This window comes from Clytia hemisphaerica, unplaced genomic scaffold (assembly GCF_902728285.1).
Source record: "Clytia hemisphaerica strain Z4C2 unplaced genomic scaffold, Clytia hemisphaerica genome assembly, whole genome shotgun sequence".
NCBI lineage: Eukaryota > Metazoa > Cnidaria > Hydrozoa > Leptothecata > Clytiidae > Clytia > Clytia hemisphaerica.
Window position 1 is genome coordinate 616,120 of NW_027103556.1, and position 16,415 is coordinate 632,534.

The 16,415-nt window shown below is 35.7% G+C and overlaps 2 protein-coding genes across 2 annotated transcripts in view; both read left to right on the plus strand.

Annotated features, from left to right (window-relative positions):
* Window positions 1-16,415, plus strand: part of LOC136800523 (squamous cell carcinoma antigen recognized by T-cells 3-like) — a 49,042-nt gene that overhangs the window by 1,660 nt on the left and 30,967 nt on the right. The window contains exons 2-6 of the mRNA XM_067057185.1: window positions 81-237; window positions 790-915; window positions 1,578-1,802; window positions 14,758-14,910; window positions 15,482-15,927. Coding sequence (XP_066913286.1) covers window positions 102-237; window positions 790-915; window positions 1,578-1,802; window positions 14,758-14,910; window positions 15,482-15,927 — 1,086 coding nt within the window. The 5' untranslated portion in view covers window positions 81-101. The remainder of the gene's footprint in view (window positions 1-80; window positions 238-789; window positions 916-1,577; window positions 1,803-14,757; window positions 14,911-15,481; window positions 15,928-16,415) is intronic.
* LOC136800529 (acid-sensing ion channel 5-like) lies at window positions 11,052-13,543 on the plus strand. The gene is made up of 2 exons (XM_067057192.1): window positions 11,052-11,150; window positions 12,120-13,543. The coding sequence occupies exons 1-2, from the start codon at window positions 11,105-11,107 to the stop codon at window positions 13,541-13,543; spliced, it is 1,470 nt and encodes a 489-aa protein (XP_066913293.1). The 5' UTR covers window positions 11,052-11,104.

A 16,415-nucleotide genomic window follows, 5' to 3' on the forward strand; every position in this document is an offset into this window, starting at 1 on the left:
GCCCCCACCCCTGCTCTAATAAACGCTGCTCCTAAAATCAAAAAGATTTGATTAAGTAATATGGTAATTTACATTCTTAGGATTGACGTTAAATTGAAGCAATGGATTTGAGTAAACTGGTTGGTCAGCAGTTACTGAAGATTTCTCAATCATCTGAGACTGGACAGCATATTATTGAGTTCGCAGAACCGAGTGATTTGAATCAACAGATTGTGGAAATTGATGCTGGTAAATTAGGTAAATTATTTACCTTGGCTTCAAAAGCTACTTTAAAGTCAACAAACCAGTTGTGCTGGAAAGTCAGCCCAAACAGCTATGAAAGATTAAGTAGAAGCACAAATAAGAAATCTTGTTTTGTTGAAATCTGGGAAGCTTGGAAAAAACATCTATTTGCTTGGAAAGTTCAGACGAAAGATTATTGGTGCACAGTGAAATCCGTCCAAATCACAAGTCGACAGAACAAATTAATATTGCCTCAGAAAATTAGAATTAAATTATTTCATCATTAGCCTTTGTTGACAGCTCATACCAGGGGTACCAGGGTTTTTTAAATTACTTTATCAATGAGTAGACTTAATGTCACAAATTTTGGTAACCCTGACTTTCTATTAGGAATCAGACTTTTTATGAGAGTCATAACGCTCGGCAGTCTGCGACATAAGTACTTAAAAACACCACCAGCCTACTTGGACCAGGTTACCGAACCGGAACCGTGTACTTATAAATACAGAGAAGGTGTATCCAAGAAAACCCCAGAATGCCCAAATAATTACTGTTTTTATTCTATAGAAACGTCTACAGTTGATATTGGTAGTGGTAAAATGTTAGAAGTCATCAAAATGGAAGCGACCCCTGGTCATGAAAATTTGATTCTTGAACAAGAACCTTCCACTTCTGGAATACAACAAGCTTCAGGTAAACACTTATGATAACGAATGCAATTCGAGAATAATTTCACGAGTGATCATTTTGTAATTAATTTCGATTAAATTCGAAATAAAAAAATCACGAGTGCTATTTTCGAATTGTACGAGTTATTATGTGATTACGAGCTAATCGCACAACGGGTTTTGCTTCTTTTTTCCGCTGTGAAAGAAAATTACACCGAAAGTGTTTTTACATTTTTCTCTTCTCTCTATGTTTTTCTGTTATTGTTGTTTATAGATTTTCTTTCTCACAAAATGAATTTCGAATACAATTAAAACGTTCGATGAGAAAAAAATGCAAGAAAAACATTAAACTCTATTTTGTAAACAATTGGTGCCTCATTTTAGTGTGTGATTAACGATTAATTGCTCTCTACAGAATGCAATTAACGATTAATTGCTCTCTTTGAAGGCGCGCTAAACGAGGAAAAATAACCAATCGTGCGATTATAATAATAAACAGATATTCAATAAGTGAAAGTTGGTTAATAAATCCAACTTTTAAACAATGTTCTTTGATTGCTACCATGTTGAAATCGCGTCAACTTGGTTAGACTGAACACTGATTCCTATGGGAGTGGTTTTCATATGGTAGCACTTTTAAAACAAAGTAATAGACTGTAGTATGTCCCTTTTTTCTGTCATTTACAGGTGTGATAGATCCAGCTCAGAATGTTGTTCTAATGGCTACTCAAGAGGCTTCACAAGTCATTCCCAATGTACAAGAACAGGAAATGTTACCGATAGTCGATGAACAACAACCAATTTTAAAGTTTGATTCTTATGCTGATTTTAAACGAACATTGACAGAGTATGAATCACAAACTATCACCAAATTTATATTGAGAAACCAATCAAAAGGCTTTCAAAAACAAGGTATGTCTCATTTTTGTTGTATTTCTTCTCTTGATCTCTTGAGCTAGTTAATAATGAAAGGAGTTCTGTGAATTTCTTGAGTAATATTTAATAATTACCCAAAGTTTTAAAAAGTAATCATTTTTAATTCGGCATTATTCTATGGGAGATTTATTTCTTCTGAAAGATTACTATCAAGAATTCTTAAGTATACAATCAACTCTTAAAATATTCTTCATAATAAATCGTAATTATTATCATCGTGATTAAAACAACAATTATCTTAATACTTAATTTACTTTACTTACACGCGATAGTATCTACAATATAGCCTAATAGTATAATCACAATAATAAGTCTGATTGTACATTAGTTTACAGATGTATTGGGTCAGCGGGCGAGACTAATATTTTAATGATAACTCTGTTTTTTTGCAATCAAACCGATGTAAAGTTTTTTATTGGTTGACAAAAAGTTCCTTATAACACTAATCGAATGTTTTGATTCGCTATTATAAATCAGATTTGAATGTTTCAACTTTCATAATAAAAAGATAATATTGAAAAATGCAGGGAAACATACTTCAAAAAGTATATAAAGTATATAAAAATATATTTCCTGAGGCCATGATAATTAACGAGGAGTAAGATGGCCTTTTTTACGCCGGCTCTAAATTGCGTTATTTTTCTTCACTGGCGTAATAAGGGCTGGTGATCGGGATTAAATTAGGAACGTGCTAACATAGAAAAAAAAAAGAGCTTCGGCGTAAAATAGGGACAATAATGCAAAGCTGAAGTATAATTTTTTGGTGCCAAATCCTTCAATATGTTCCGGAAAGAGTTACATTATCTCTATCTTGAAATCGTTATGTGACTTAAACAGTGAATTATTTTCGAAGTCTTCGGTCGAAGGTACCTTTGTGAGTGCACAACTGCTGTACAGCTAGTATTCCTTTCCGAAGAGTTTTAGAATGAGGTATCAAAATTCTGCCACCTCTATAATGTGGGGTTTGACTTGAACGGTTTCATGTATTTTCGCTCCACTATCTACCTTATTGAATTTCTTCTGTATGAAGAATACAATCATTTTCAATGTAACAAACACAATAAGTTCAGCAAGCGACAGAATTGAAAATCCACAAAACAAACCAATCATTCCACCAGTGCCTGCCAAAAAATCTTCCCAAGTGTATACCAGCTTTTCTTCGTGTAGCTCATAAACATTTCTTTCAGAATACATGATTGAGATTGTCATATGGCCTGGCGCGACAGTTGTGTGGGCTGTATAGAAAGTTCTTTGACACGGTGGAGAACAGTAGTTTTCAGGGGCGTAAAACAAACCATTTTCCATGCTTTCTCGTAAACAGTTTTGAACTTCCTTAAGCGTTTGATTGTATTTCCAATATTGATCAAGCACCTCTGTTGGAACGTAATGCTGACAAAAATCTAAAATGTCTCCACACAATATTAGACTCTGAATACACGTGTAGGTATCTTGACAAGCCTCTACGGTGTATCTTCCTGGGAAAATATTTTTTGTGTTGTTATAATAAATATCTTCACAATTGTTGGGTTTTGGTTTTGGCATACGTTTCTTGACAGTTTTCTTTATTATGATGTATGTATCGAAACGAGTGGCTACTGGAATACCATTCTCCATTGTGAAAGGATTTTCTCTTTTAGCATGAACGTATACCGCTATCTTTCCATACATACCCTCTCTCTTTTCTCTGGTTTTGAATTTGTATTGAATTCGATTTTTGATGTTACAAAAGCTGCCATTGTAATTCCACGTTAAACAACGTTGGTCATGGTCATAAGGACGGAAATGTTGTGGTGAAACATCTCTGGTCATGCAGTCCCCATCTTTTGGGCATGCTATAGTGAAGGTTGGGTAAGGGAATGTACAGATCTCATGTTTACCTATCTCGTGCTTGACCTCAACTGTGTTAGGATTCGATAGGTTTGTTCTGTTAATCTTCCACCAACTACCTTTACGGCATGAAGGCCGATATCTCTGCCTTGCGTCTTCTAGATCAGCATTGATTGATAGATTGCAATACTCGTTTGTTGATTTGATCTTCTTAGTACAAAAGGTGACGGCTGGAAAGTGGTTTTTGTTTGTGACTATTGTATCAGTATTCCAGTAACAGTCATTTGACCAGAATTGAATAGCTAAAGTCCGTACCATCAACAGAGCTAGGAATATCGCCGTTAGGAGTGAAGCAATCCAAAAGAAACGTTCGAAATGTGAATCAGTGTGTATGGTACGAGATAAACCATGAATGGTGAACGAAGATGAATAATCGGATAATTTTTCTTGCAACCAGAATGATTTTCCTGGAAAGAAACATTCATGGTTATTGGTTTACAAAACGTGAGCCTAGATTCAGCACCCAGGCAGAAGAGAGCATCCCCCACCCTGAAATTTAGGTCGCCCAAATATTTGAGGTTTTAAGGGCAGCCCCAAAGCCCCGTTACTTTTATCAATAATTCACCATTGTAATTTTGAACAGTAGGATATTTTCTGCCTTCTTGTAATTCTCCAAATTCCATAATTGCTTTTTGAATGGCTTAACCCTAGGCTCACTTGTGTAAAAAAACGTGGCATAGTATGTTTATTAGCTAGGTGCACTCGTGACTTAGGTGCACTTATGCGCGTGCTCAGTCTTTTTCAGATGCGTACCAAGCTTCACTGAAAAGCTTTCTAATAATATGTTATGTCCACTGACCTTTATATATCCCTGCACCAAGCTATATCCGCCATCTTTGATCAAAGTTTTTTTTTGAATTGGCACCCGTAAAGAAGCCATTGCAGTGTTAAAAATCAACGTCTAACGGCGCTACACCATCAAAAGTTTTCGAGGGAAAGTAGATCTAGTGTTCTCGATGCATTTACACCGCTATTGAGTAGTTCCGCCATTAGGGTACCACTTTTCAAAAAACTCCGATCAAAGATTTTGCTTCGCCGGCATTGAGAAACTTGGTCCAGGGTATATAAAGGTCAGTGGTTATGCCTCTTGCGTGAGATGCTTACCATTTTTGTTATCGTGCCTTTTTACAACTTTATCGTGCTGAATTTTGTCTTCTTTTTCAACTGTCATATTCTTGGATTATAGTACACTCACTGATATTGGAAAGTTTAGATCAGGCGAATTATTAGTACGTCAGGCCACTTAAAAGTCTCCCAAAAAGTCCTAGCTGTTCTCACCTTATTGCTTAATGAAGAAATTAGCATTTCTATTTAGGATTTTACCGATCCGTGTTAATGGTCAATGGTAATAGAAAGCACTTGAGTGCTACTCCTTCTCGTGAAAGTTCGTGATAAAAAAATGAAAATTAAAAATGAAAGTTACATTTTGGTTATTCTTTTCAAATTAGAATCAAAAGTGAAACAATGAACAGCGTGAAGTATTACCTAATAAAGATTTGACCTGAAAATCTCTCAATGAAAAGGTTAAAAAATATAGATTGTCTTGTTTAAAATAAATAACCTATTATCGAGTCATTGAAGAAGGTATAATTATAAATTGTAATCATCAAAAAAACACCTGCCAAGACTCGTTTATTTCCTCTCCTAACATGTTGGTAAATTAAAATCGATTGAACTTTTTTACTCAAATATTCCAATTCTAATATCTTGCCATTAAAAGGATTTTAGAAATAGTTTATTATCACTTCATGGAAGATACTTGTAATTAAGAATCGAAAAAATTGAGATTGCTGGTGGCGTTCATGAACTAAATCTTGAACAGCAAAAGACTTGCTGCTTGATCAACTTCTTCTTGAAATTTAAATTCGATCCATCGTCGTTTCTTATTCCTTGAAGTAGATCAACCATGTCGGCGATAGAATCAACTCATCTCGACTCACCATCTAGTACGATCGGGACTGACGATGAAAAGCATAAAGGTAGAAAAATATTTTTCTCATTTTTCTTTGACACAAGCTTTGATTATGAATAGTACTCTCGGGTACCTAATAGCCGGGTGATTGGAATAAGCGGGTGGGTTGGAAAAAATCTCAAATCATGGGAGGGGGCTGGAATAAAAATGTCCTGGGTGGAAAATTTTTGAAAAGGAGGCTAATACAGCAAATATAGGACAAAAGAGGGAACTTTCAAAAACATTTTCCCAGAAATTGATTAGTGCGGGGGGGGTGGAATAAAAATGTCCTGGGTGGAAAATTTTCGAAAAATTAATTAGTGGGGGGGGGTGGCTATTAGGTACCCGAGAGTATCTGTGTTTTTGTTTTTGATTATAAAACATGATATCGAAGTCTTTGGTTTGTATCATTTGCAGGAAAATCATTCTGGTTGCAAGAAAAATTATCGGATTATTCATCTTCGTTCACAATTCATGGTTTATCTCGTACCATACACACTGATTCGCATTTCGAACGTTTCTTTTGGATCGCTTCACTCCTATTGGCTTTGTCAGTTGCTTCCTTTATGGTCCGCACTTTAAACAATATGTACTGGGAGGAGCAAGTTTATTGGAACAGCGATTTGGTAAGTACAACACAAAATACTTTCCCCGCTGTCACTTTCTGTTTGGAGAAGATCAAACAGTCAAATATCTATTGTGGATATCAAGCAGATTCTGAACTACCTGGTCCTTTGGGAAATCGAATGTCCTGTCACTCCGAAGCTTCATGGTCACCTCCAACCTTCAAGACATCTTTACGTCTCCATGAATTAGTTGGTATGACAAGTGTCGTCACTATCCCTCCTACATTCGACATCCATTGTCCGTCAAACACCGACTGTATTAACACTTATATCTTGAGAAAATATTTTCGAGTTTCTCCTGAAGACAACCATTGCATTACGTGGAATTGGAATGGTGATTTTTCAAATATCAAGAATAAGGTTCAATTGGAGATATCTAAAAGCCGTGTGGTGAAGAATTTTGTCTCACCAATCGTTGCATACGTCCATGACCATCGAGAAAGCCCTTTCAATATGGAGTACTCGATCCCCATTTCAAGAAGCTTCGATACAGGTTTTATTCTAAAGAAGACAGTTAAAAAGCGCCAGCAAAGATCACCTCCGTACAATTGTGAAGATACTTATTATAACAACACAAAGAATATTTTCCCAGGAAGATACACCATGGAGGCTTGTCAAGATACCTACACATGTATTCAAAGTTTAATACTGTGTGGCGATGTTTTAGACTTTTGTATCACTTTTTTACCCCGAAGCCTTCTTAAGAAATATTGGATTTCCAACACGACGCTAGGTGCGGTACATCGATGTCTTTTAGAAATTTTCGAAAAAGGCTCTTTCTTTGCGCCGGCAAACTATTGTTTACCGCCGTGTGAAGCGACTTATTTTACGTCTCAGACAGTCGTTTCACAGCCTGGGAATAACATTGTTACTTTAATGTATTCTGAAAGAAACGTTTACGAATTACACGAAGAGAAGTTTTGTTACACTTGGGAGGATCTTTTGGCAGGTACTGGTGGAATGATTGGTTTGTTTTGTGGATTTTCGATCCTGTCGCTCGCTGAACTTATTGTGTATGTTACATTGAAAATGATTGTATTTTGTATAAAGAAACGCAATGGTGATAAACTAAAGTCTTCAGAAGTCTGTTCGGACGATTAAAAGGCTTACCAGATGTTTCGACCGGAAGGACATTATGTGACAATTTACTGAAGACACTTAAAAAAAGATACAGTCTACCAGTAAAAGGAAAAAATAAAGAGAAAGAATTCGACGAATGAAAGTTACTTTAAACGTACAAACTTTCGCAAGCAGCTACTGTTGCGAGGTTGAAAAATCGCGAAATTAACAATATTTTCTTTCACGAATTTGACGAAAGAACTTTCGCGAATCAATACACAAAGATATTTTTTTCGCACAAAAAAGGTTAGAGGGACAAATACTTCTTGAATTGGATTGAAACTTTTTGTCTTTTCACTTTAACAGGTTACAAAAGTGCCACAAATCTTAAATTTAATGTGAAATAAAAGAAGTTTTACAGATTTTCTATTTTGTCAAAAATTTTACGCACGCATAAACAGGGTGTCTACGGGACCTTGAAAACCTTGAAAACTATCAATTTTCTTGGAAAAACCTTGAAAACCTTGAAAAACCTGAAAAGAAATCAGTAGACACCCTGATAAACTTTCGCGAATGGCTTTTCAAGAATTTTCAAAGACATTTACTTTCGAAATTTTCTGCTCGTAAAAGGAGTAAGAAAATGGAAATTTATTCCTAATAAAAATGAGCACAGCGGTAATGTGTGGTCTACTCTGTATTTACATTTTCATGAATACAATGATTAAAAAATCTTTTGAGTTTTATTTACGGAAGTACAGAACGTCCAAAAAGAATATTACTTTTAATATTACGAGAGACTTTCGGGAATTGTAAACATCGATTTTCACCTCTTTAGAGGAAAGACTTGTGAATTGGCAATCAAAATAGTATATGTTTATTACCCATTTACTTGGATTTTATGCAACATCTGCTACAACAAACTTTTCTCCCTACCACCTTTTTGTTTTTGAAAATCTAAATATAATCATTCACACACTTCTACAAGGCATGAAACTGCTCGCTTTGTTTACATTCTCATATATTTCAACTCTGATTGGTTAATATCACTTGACAAAAAACCTGATTGGTTGATATCTCTTGAGGCAGACACCTGATTGGTTGATATGTCTTGACACTGAAATCTGATTGGATCGTATCCTTTGACAAAGAAATTTGATTGGATGATAGCGAAATGTTAACAAAATGAAATCAACGGAAACTGGATTACCGACAAGTGCAAATGGGCCCCTCAGAGGAAAGAACAAAGGTTAGAATGTTAATTCTCTCTAAACTTTTCGTAACAATACCATTGTTTTGATTTACATAGGCCTATAAAATTTACTGTTTTTCCTTTCAGGAAAATCATTCTGGTTGCAAGAGAAATTATCGGATTATTCATCTTCGTTCACAATTCATGGTTTATCTCGTACCATACACACTGATTCGCATTTCGAACGTTTCTTTTGGATCGCTTCACTCCTATTGGCTTTGTCAGTTGCTTCCTTTATGGTCCGCACTTTAAACAATATGTACTGGGAGGAACAAGTTTATTGGAACAGCGATTTAGTGAGTACAGCACAAAATACTTTCCCCGCTGTCACTTTCTGTTTGGAGAAAATCAAACAGTCAAATATCTATTGTGGTGTACTGCAGGCCGATTCAGCTCTGAATGGGATTCTTCGAAGTTCAAATTCTTGCCGAAAACCAAAAGATTGGAGTAATCGAAAACCCCGTAGTTCAATGCTACTGTTACCTCATAATGGATCTACAACCATTACCACCTTTCCTCCTACATTGAATATAAAATGTCCATTAAATGCTGACTGTATCAACAAAGATATCTCGGGAAATATTTTAAGCCGACTCTTGAAGATGGCAGATGTCTGACATGGAATTGGAATGGCAATTTCTCAAACATCAAAAATCGAATTCAATTGGAGATATCTAAAGAAACTTTCCTGAAGAACTTTGTGTCACCAATCGTGGCATACGTCCATGATCATCGGGAAAGCCCTTTCAATATGGAGTACTCGATCCCCATTTCAAGAAGCTTCGATACAGGTTTTATCCTAAAGAAGACTGTTAAAAAACGCCAGCAAAGATCACCTCCGTACAATTGTGAAGATACCTATTACAACAACACAAAAAATATTTTCTCAGGAAGGTACACAATGGAGGCTTGCCAAGATACCTACACATGTATTCAAAGTTTAATACTGTGTGGCGATGTTTTAGACTTTTGTTTGGCCCATTTACCCCACAATCTTGTTAGGCAATATTGGAATCAAAATGTGTCCTTTGTCGAGGTACATAAATGCCTTTTGAAAAATTTCAAAAGAGGGTCCTTCTTTTCACGGCCAGGTTATTGCTTACCGCCTTGCGAGGCAACTTATTATACATCTCAATCAATCGTTTCTTACCCTGGGGACAACATTGTTACTTTAACGTATCCTGAAAGAAACGTTTACGAGTTAAACGAAGAGAAGTTTTGTTACACTTGGGAAGATCTTTTGGCAGGTACTGGTGGAATGATTGGTTTGTTCTGTGGATTTTCGATCCTGTCACTTGCTGAACTTATTGTGTATCTTTGTTTGCGGTTGGTTTCTTTTTGTGTGAAGAAACATAATAACAATAAAGTAGAGCCTTCAAAAACTTTCCCGAATGAGCAAGTAAAATAATTTTAATAGTAACACATATAACTGCTATGTTTTAAATATTTTTAATCGTCCTGTGCCATGGGAGCTTATATTTTCATTGTTTTCCGATCCGTCGAAGCAATATGGGATTATGCATGTTATGAGCACCCGTCTAGGGATTGTCTTCCGAATGCTCTTACAATTTTCACTGGTTGCTTTCGCTTTTCATTGGTGTGTATTGGTTTGGATTTGATCAATGGACATTGTCATTTAGTTATTTTGAAACGTATGTAATCACTGAATTTAAATGTGACCGGGGTATTCATGCCAGTTACGAGAGTAAATCACTAATCAATATACCAGCGATATCAGTGCTGGTAAAAATTCCATTTTAATTCAGCGAAAGTAGACCTTTTACTCGCATTATTGGTGATTGTCAAGTCTAGACTCGGGTGGAGGCTTTAAATCTTCTAGTGGTTGACCGAGTACCATACATTAAAACCTTACTAACTTGTTATTTAAATGTTAAGTAAACTTTCTGTTAGATCAATCTCAGCCCTCGTGGTATAATCACAAAGTTAACCTTTACAGTGCGCAACATTTTTTGAAAAATACGATTTTTTTTTAAATCCATAACTTCAAATTGGCGTAAAAGCTTTTAACTTGGAATTAGAAAATGGTTTTGGTGCAATTAGAAAGATATTTTTATAATCTTTCCTTTGAAAATAACATTATGTGCATAGGTTACTCCAAAGACTTTCAAAACTGCAACTTTTCATATGTAACTATGACAACAGAATAATTTTTCGGAAAAAACTCAGAGAGGGTGAAAATTAGTGTGTAAAATAATGTATTCATCCTGATTTAAAATTCTGTTAAATTTGAACAGTATTGTTATTTTCTTATGATTGAATATGGCTACAAATTAACCGAATGAATATTTCTGAAAATAAACAAACCAATTCTACCCCTTTTAGGTCGTTTCATTATTCATGGTACAATTTCATCAATATTAATGTCGATAATTCTCTATAAAAATTGTTATAACTGGGGATGATGAAATTCATTCGGGAAGAAGGAGTTGGAGTTAATTTTCCTGTTAGGTGTTTTCTCTTTTCTCCTCTTTTCGATTTTGGAAATATGGCAAGTGAAAAAGAAGAAAATAAAGACAAACAGAAAGGAAAAGGTATACATTCTTTTTCAGTTCTTTGTTCTTACATTGTTAAGGTGTTTTAATTTGAATCATGGATTTAGAGACTCTGGATAAACATCGAATAAAACGGTGGAGAGCAAAGCATTGTCTTTCTATTGTTTCAGAAAACAATCAATGTACAAGCTTTGTCCGCAAAGGACAACTGTCATGGCGGCTCGAAGGACTCTGATTTTGAAAAACGACTAATACTCTTATTTCTAAAAAGCTCTCTATCTTTTTCTATTTGTATTTTTGCTGGCCAAAAGTTTGAAAATAAATGCTAGAATACCAAGCGAATACATTTATGAAATCTGGCGTGAGAAAAACATCTTCAGACGAGTAAAATCAAACAAAATGCTTAGTCCACGAAATTTTGAATTGGGAATATCTTTCCAATATTTCTCCGAGAAGAGCTGAGATTGACATATTTATATTAGACGTGATTCTCATAGCTCTGCTATTTGGTGGCACGTGGTGGCACGGTGGATTTTCCGATCATATTGAAGTTTAAAAATTTCTGGTGTCAATATACAATTTCTTATACATAGCATGTTTTTGCATCTTTCTCGCAATTTAAAACGTCATAACGACATATAATTAGTAATTAGCTAGATGAGTTTGAAACTTAAAGGAGAGCTTTAAAGTCTCATTTGGGAATTGGATAAGTGTATTTTGATGAGAAATGCGATTAAAATACTAATGGTGGAAGGAGGGTGAACAGTAATGTCATTACTGCGGACAAGGCTTGTACATGAGAAATTGGCAAAAATCAGCCAGTTGTTTTTCCAGTGTCTGTAATAATTCCTTGTTTGAAGCATCCTCAAATTCCCCTGCTTTGTAACAAAATCAACCGATCTCTCTTTCGCTTCACCCCTATGTATTCCGTGAAAAAAGAAGAATCGTTCGAAAAATCGCCATATTTGATTTGTTATGCTCATTCTATTATTTGCAATTTGATTTCAGGAAAATCATTCTGGTTGCAAGAAAAATTATCAGATTATTCATCTTCGTTCACAATTCATGGTTTATCTCGTACCATACACACTGATTCGCATTTTGAACGTTTCTTTTGGATCGCTTCACTCCTATTGGCTCTCTCCATTGCTTTCTTTTTGGTCCGCACTTTAATGAGTAAATACTGGGACAAAGAAGTGTATTGGAGCAGCGAGATGAAAGGCACAACGCAAAATACTTTCCCAGCTGTCACGTTTTGCTTGGAGAAAATCAAACAGTCAAATTTATATTGTAAAATGCAAGCTGACTCTGAACTGCATGGTAAAATTGTTCCTACAAGTCCAGCGTGTAATAATATAAAATGGTGGGAGATGCCGGTTTTCTTCTTTTTTCCAAGAAAACTTATACAAATCAGTTTGGTTGGGCAAACTTCTCTTTCTACACTGCCCCCGACATTCGGTATTCATTGTCCGTCTAAAGGGGATTGCATCAACAAAGATATCTCGGGAAAGTACTTTCAACCGACCCCTGAGGATAGCAGATGTCTGACATGGAATTGGAATGGCAATTTCTCAAACATCAAAAATAGAGTACAACTAGATCTGTCAGTAAGTCACAGAGGCTATAGAGACAAATCTGTAGTCGCGTATGTCCATGACCATAGAGAGTCGCCTTTAACCAAAGAACATTCGATTCCTATATCAACTACATTCAACACCGATATAATTTTGAAGAAATCAATCAAAAAACGAAAGCAGAGATCACCGCCAAACAATTGTGAAGATACCTATTACAATAACACAAAGAATATTTTCCCAGGAAGATACACAATGGAATCGTGCCAAGATACATATACATGTATTGAGTCACTGAAACTTTGTGGAGATGTTTTAGACTTTTGTAAAGACCATCTCCCCCATGAACTCTTAGAGCAGTATTGGAATCCTAACGTTACACTTCTGGAAGTTCACAGATGTCTTTTGATAAACTTTGATAAAGGATCTTTCTTTGCGCCAACCGACTATTGTTTTCCGCCTTGCGAGGAGACGCATTATACAGCTCAAACAAGTGTCAGTGTACCTGGGTCTATGATTATCTCATTAATATACTCTGAAAGGAATGTTTATGAGCTACAGGAAGAAAAGCTGGTATACACTTGGGAAGATTTTTTGGCAGGCACTGGCGGAATGATTGGTTTGTTCTGTGGATTTTCAATTCTGTCACTCGCTGAACTCACTGTCTATCTTTGTTTGCGATTGGTTACTTTTTGTGTGAAGAAACACAATTTTCACAAAGAAGACTCCACGAAGAATGGAAAATCACTGAAAAATGAGGATTCTCATGTGATTGATATCATTGAACTCGATAAGAAAATAGCTTCTAAAAGCAATGTCGATGAGGTTTTAGCTTATCGGAATTATGTTTGCGGTTGAACGAAGGTGTAAATAATGTTCCACTTCAAACAACTTTTGTACATATTTTATCAATAATTCATTTAACTTAAATCCATGTAAATAGTTTATATACAGCGAAAACTCCAATTTTCAAAAACACCTTTTCGCTTTTCCACCGTAGTCGCGTGGTCAAGCGCGTGTCACTTTATTATTTAACTATCCCTTTAAACTCGATCCAATCCTTTTTTTTACACCTTTTCCTATTGTCTATATGTTCGAAAAAAAGACTTGGATAGGGTGGTAAAACGGACAAAAAAATGGCCGCGTGGCAATTGGCGGCTACGGTCTAAAAGGTGTTTAGACTGACACGCCAGTCGGGTTGGAACGGTATTACGCGGGAAATGTGAGCGTAGGAGTTAGGTAAGCGTAGGAAGAAATTTCGTCGGCGGCAAGGGCTGAAAGCCCGACTGAAGGTGTATAATACCTGAATAGATTCTTGAATAAGACTTTTCCCCTAAAATAATATTCCTATCCCAGATTAACGATTAACGAAGTCTGGGAAAAGTTATTTTCACACCTTAAAAGTAAGGGTGGACGAACAGAAATGAGTTTATTACCCCCTGGAAATTTTAGAATAACCTTTTGCCTACTGGAAAAATGAAAATTACCCCCTGGAAATGTTCGTCCACCCCCTGTATGGATATATAACAGAATGACCCAATGTCTTGTCTTGTACCAGCCGAATCCAGTCGAAGTTATCGACCGATAGAGGGATTAGAAAACTCGGAAGATATATACTGAAGTCTTTAACTCGAACCTCTAACTAGAACAACCTTGTTCTTAGATCTTAAGATCTATGGTCCCTCAGTTAAAAAATGCCTTATAAACCTTACTCGATAACTCGAAATTTTCTTTAATTCGAATAATTTGTGTTCCCTTACGTATTCGAGTTATGTATATCCGTAGAGCTTACAGCCGATGATAGCTTTAGTAAAAAAGGGTTGATGCGCTAGAATTCGAAAACTCCCGAAATCAATCTCTTTTCGTAATAAACCTACGCCTTTTAGTACAAGGATTGTCAGGCATGCAAGACGACTAATTCAGAGATAGTAGAAAATGAGCAAAAATCGGAAGTGACGAATTTTCTGATAATTATCGTATCACTCACGTTACTGTATTACACGGAATATAAACGACTCCAGTCTAGTACATTCAATTGTTAGGTTTAATCCCATTTCCTTTTCAATTTTCAGTTTGTATTCACGAGATTCTTGAAAATGAAGACAAATCGAATGATCTTCCATTAATCCGTTGGGAGTTCTGTGCGGCCAAAGATTTCCTTCCCATACCTTTTATGGGTATTCCTTACATCAGTATCGGGAAACAAGTCTTCCAGTGCCATCAAGGTAGGTTGATGCATAGAGGTAATAAAAGTTAGACGGAGTAACAACTTTTCTGTAATTGGCTCATTACTTTTTTCTGATTTTTTGCACAAAGATGCATAACTATAAACCCTCGAATGTGACGGAGCCTGATTTTCGAAAAAAAATTTTAGACAAATTTGGGCCAAAAAACGGCTAAAAAACGGTTTTTTTTTACTTAACTTTTTCTGATTTTTTGTATGAAAGTAGGGTACCATCATAGGTAAAAGATGGCTCAAAAAACGCATGTTTATCTATAAGAATCACTATTAATAAGCATACAATGTTCTTAGCCAAATTACTCAATATTTTGATGAGATCAATGTTTTTTTTGCTCACGAAGTCTTGAATATGAAAGAATATTTATAGAGCATGAAATTTTGGTTACTAAACGGTTTTTTTATAAGAAACAAACGACTAATTTTAATAAATCGTCACTATTAGTGTTCTGAATGATTGTTTAATGGTCACGCTCACGTAGATATCAATTATATATGTGTTAAATGCATAACCAGGTAGGTCCATAAAAGTATCACTTGTTTTCATTTAAACACAGGCAAAGATTACAATGTCAACAAAAAACAACAATACGAGCTTCGGAAGGAAATCATGAACCAAGCAACACGATACCAAATCAAAAGTAGAAACAAAGGACCTACCAAAAAGTTGAACTGTCCAGTATTATTCGCAGTCCGTAAAATGTACCTTTTCCCAGAATTCCCTGTTGAGAATGATTCGAAAAGGAACCGCGGGAGCGTAGCAAATAAAATTAGAGCAAAACTATTAAAGATTAAAAAAGAGACTTGTACATGTCATATTAGTACCGACGAAAACGATCTTCAATCGAACCAGCAACATATTCCAGGCAAATTACAGTTTTTGACGAAATTGCCGGGTACGAGTTTTCATAATCACGATGTATCAAAGGCTGCCAATTTCATGAAAATACAATTAAAGAAGCTTGGATCAAAAGGTGTAGAAATGATGTCATATAAGAAACCGGTAGGTTCATGTTACGAAAACTCTTAACCTCGTTCCCTGCGTATTATCGGCTTTTTGATGCTTCTTTATAGGGCCATGTAATACCCTGGCGGGTGTTTTCTAGCGTCCATCATTAACGTTGATAAAGCCTGGAATATAACTGTGTGAGGTTGGATGATTCATATCTTTTCATACAAGTGAGGTTGAGGGACGAGATGGAGTTTTTACAAACTCTTATTTGATTTGGTTGGTCGTTAACCAGTAATAAAACAATTTTGTTACTTTTTCTAAAGAACGCGTCATCTCCAGTCTATCACTTCTTCTTCTTCAAATGACCAATTAGTGAAGTATCTTGTATAAACTCCAGCTCATCCCGAGGTTGAAGTATGAAAACTACTACCAAATTTCGTTTTGTCTTGCTAGGAATGGACAGTTCTTATAAAAGAGATAAATTGCCGCAGGAGAGTGGAAAGTATTCATCATCTGGAAGTAAAGATTTATATCTTTTT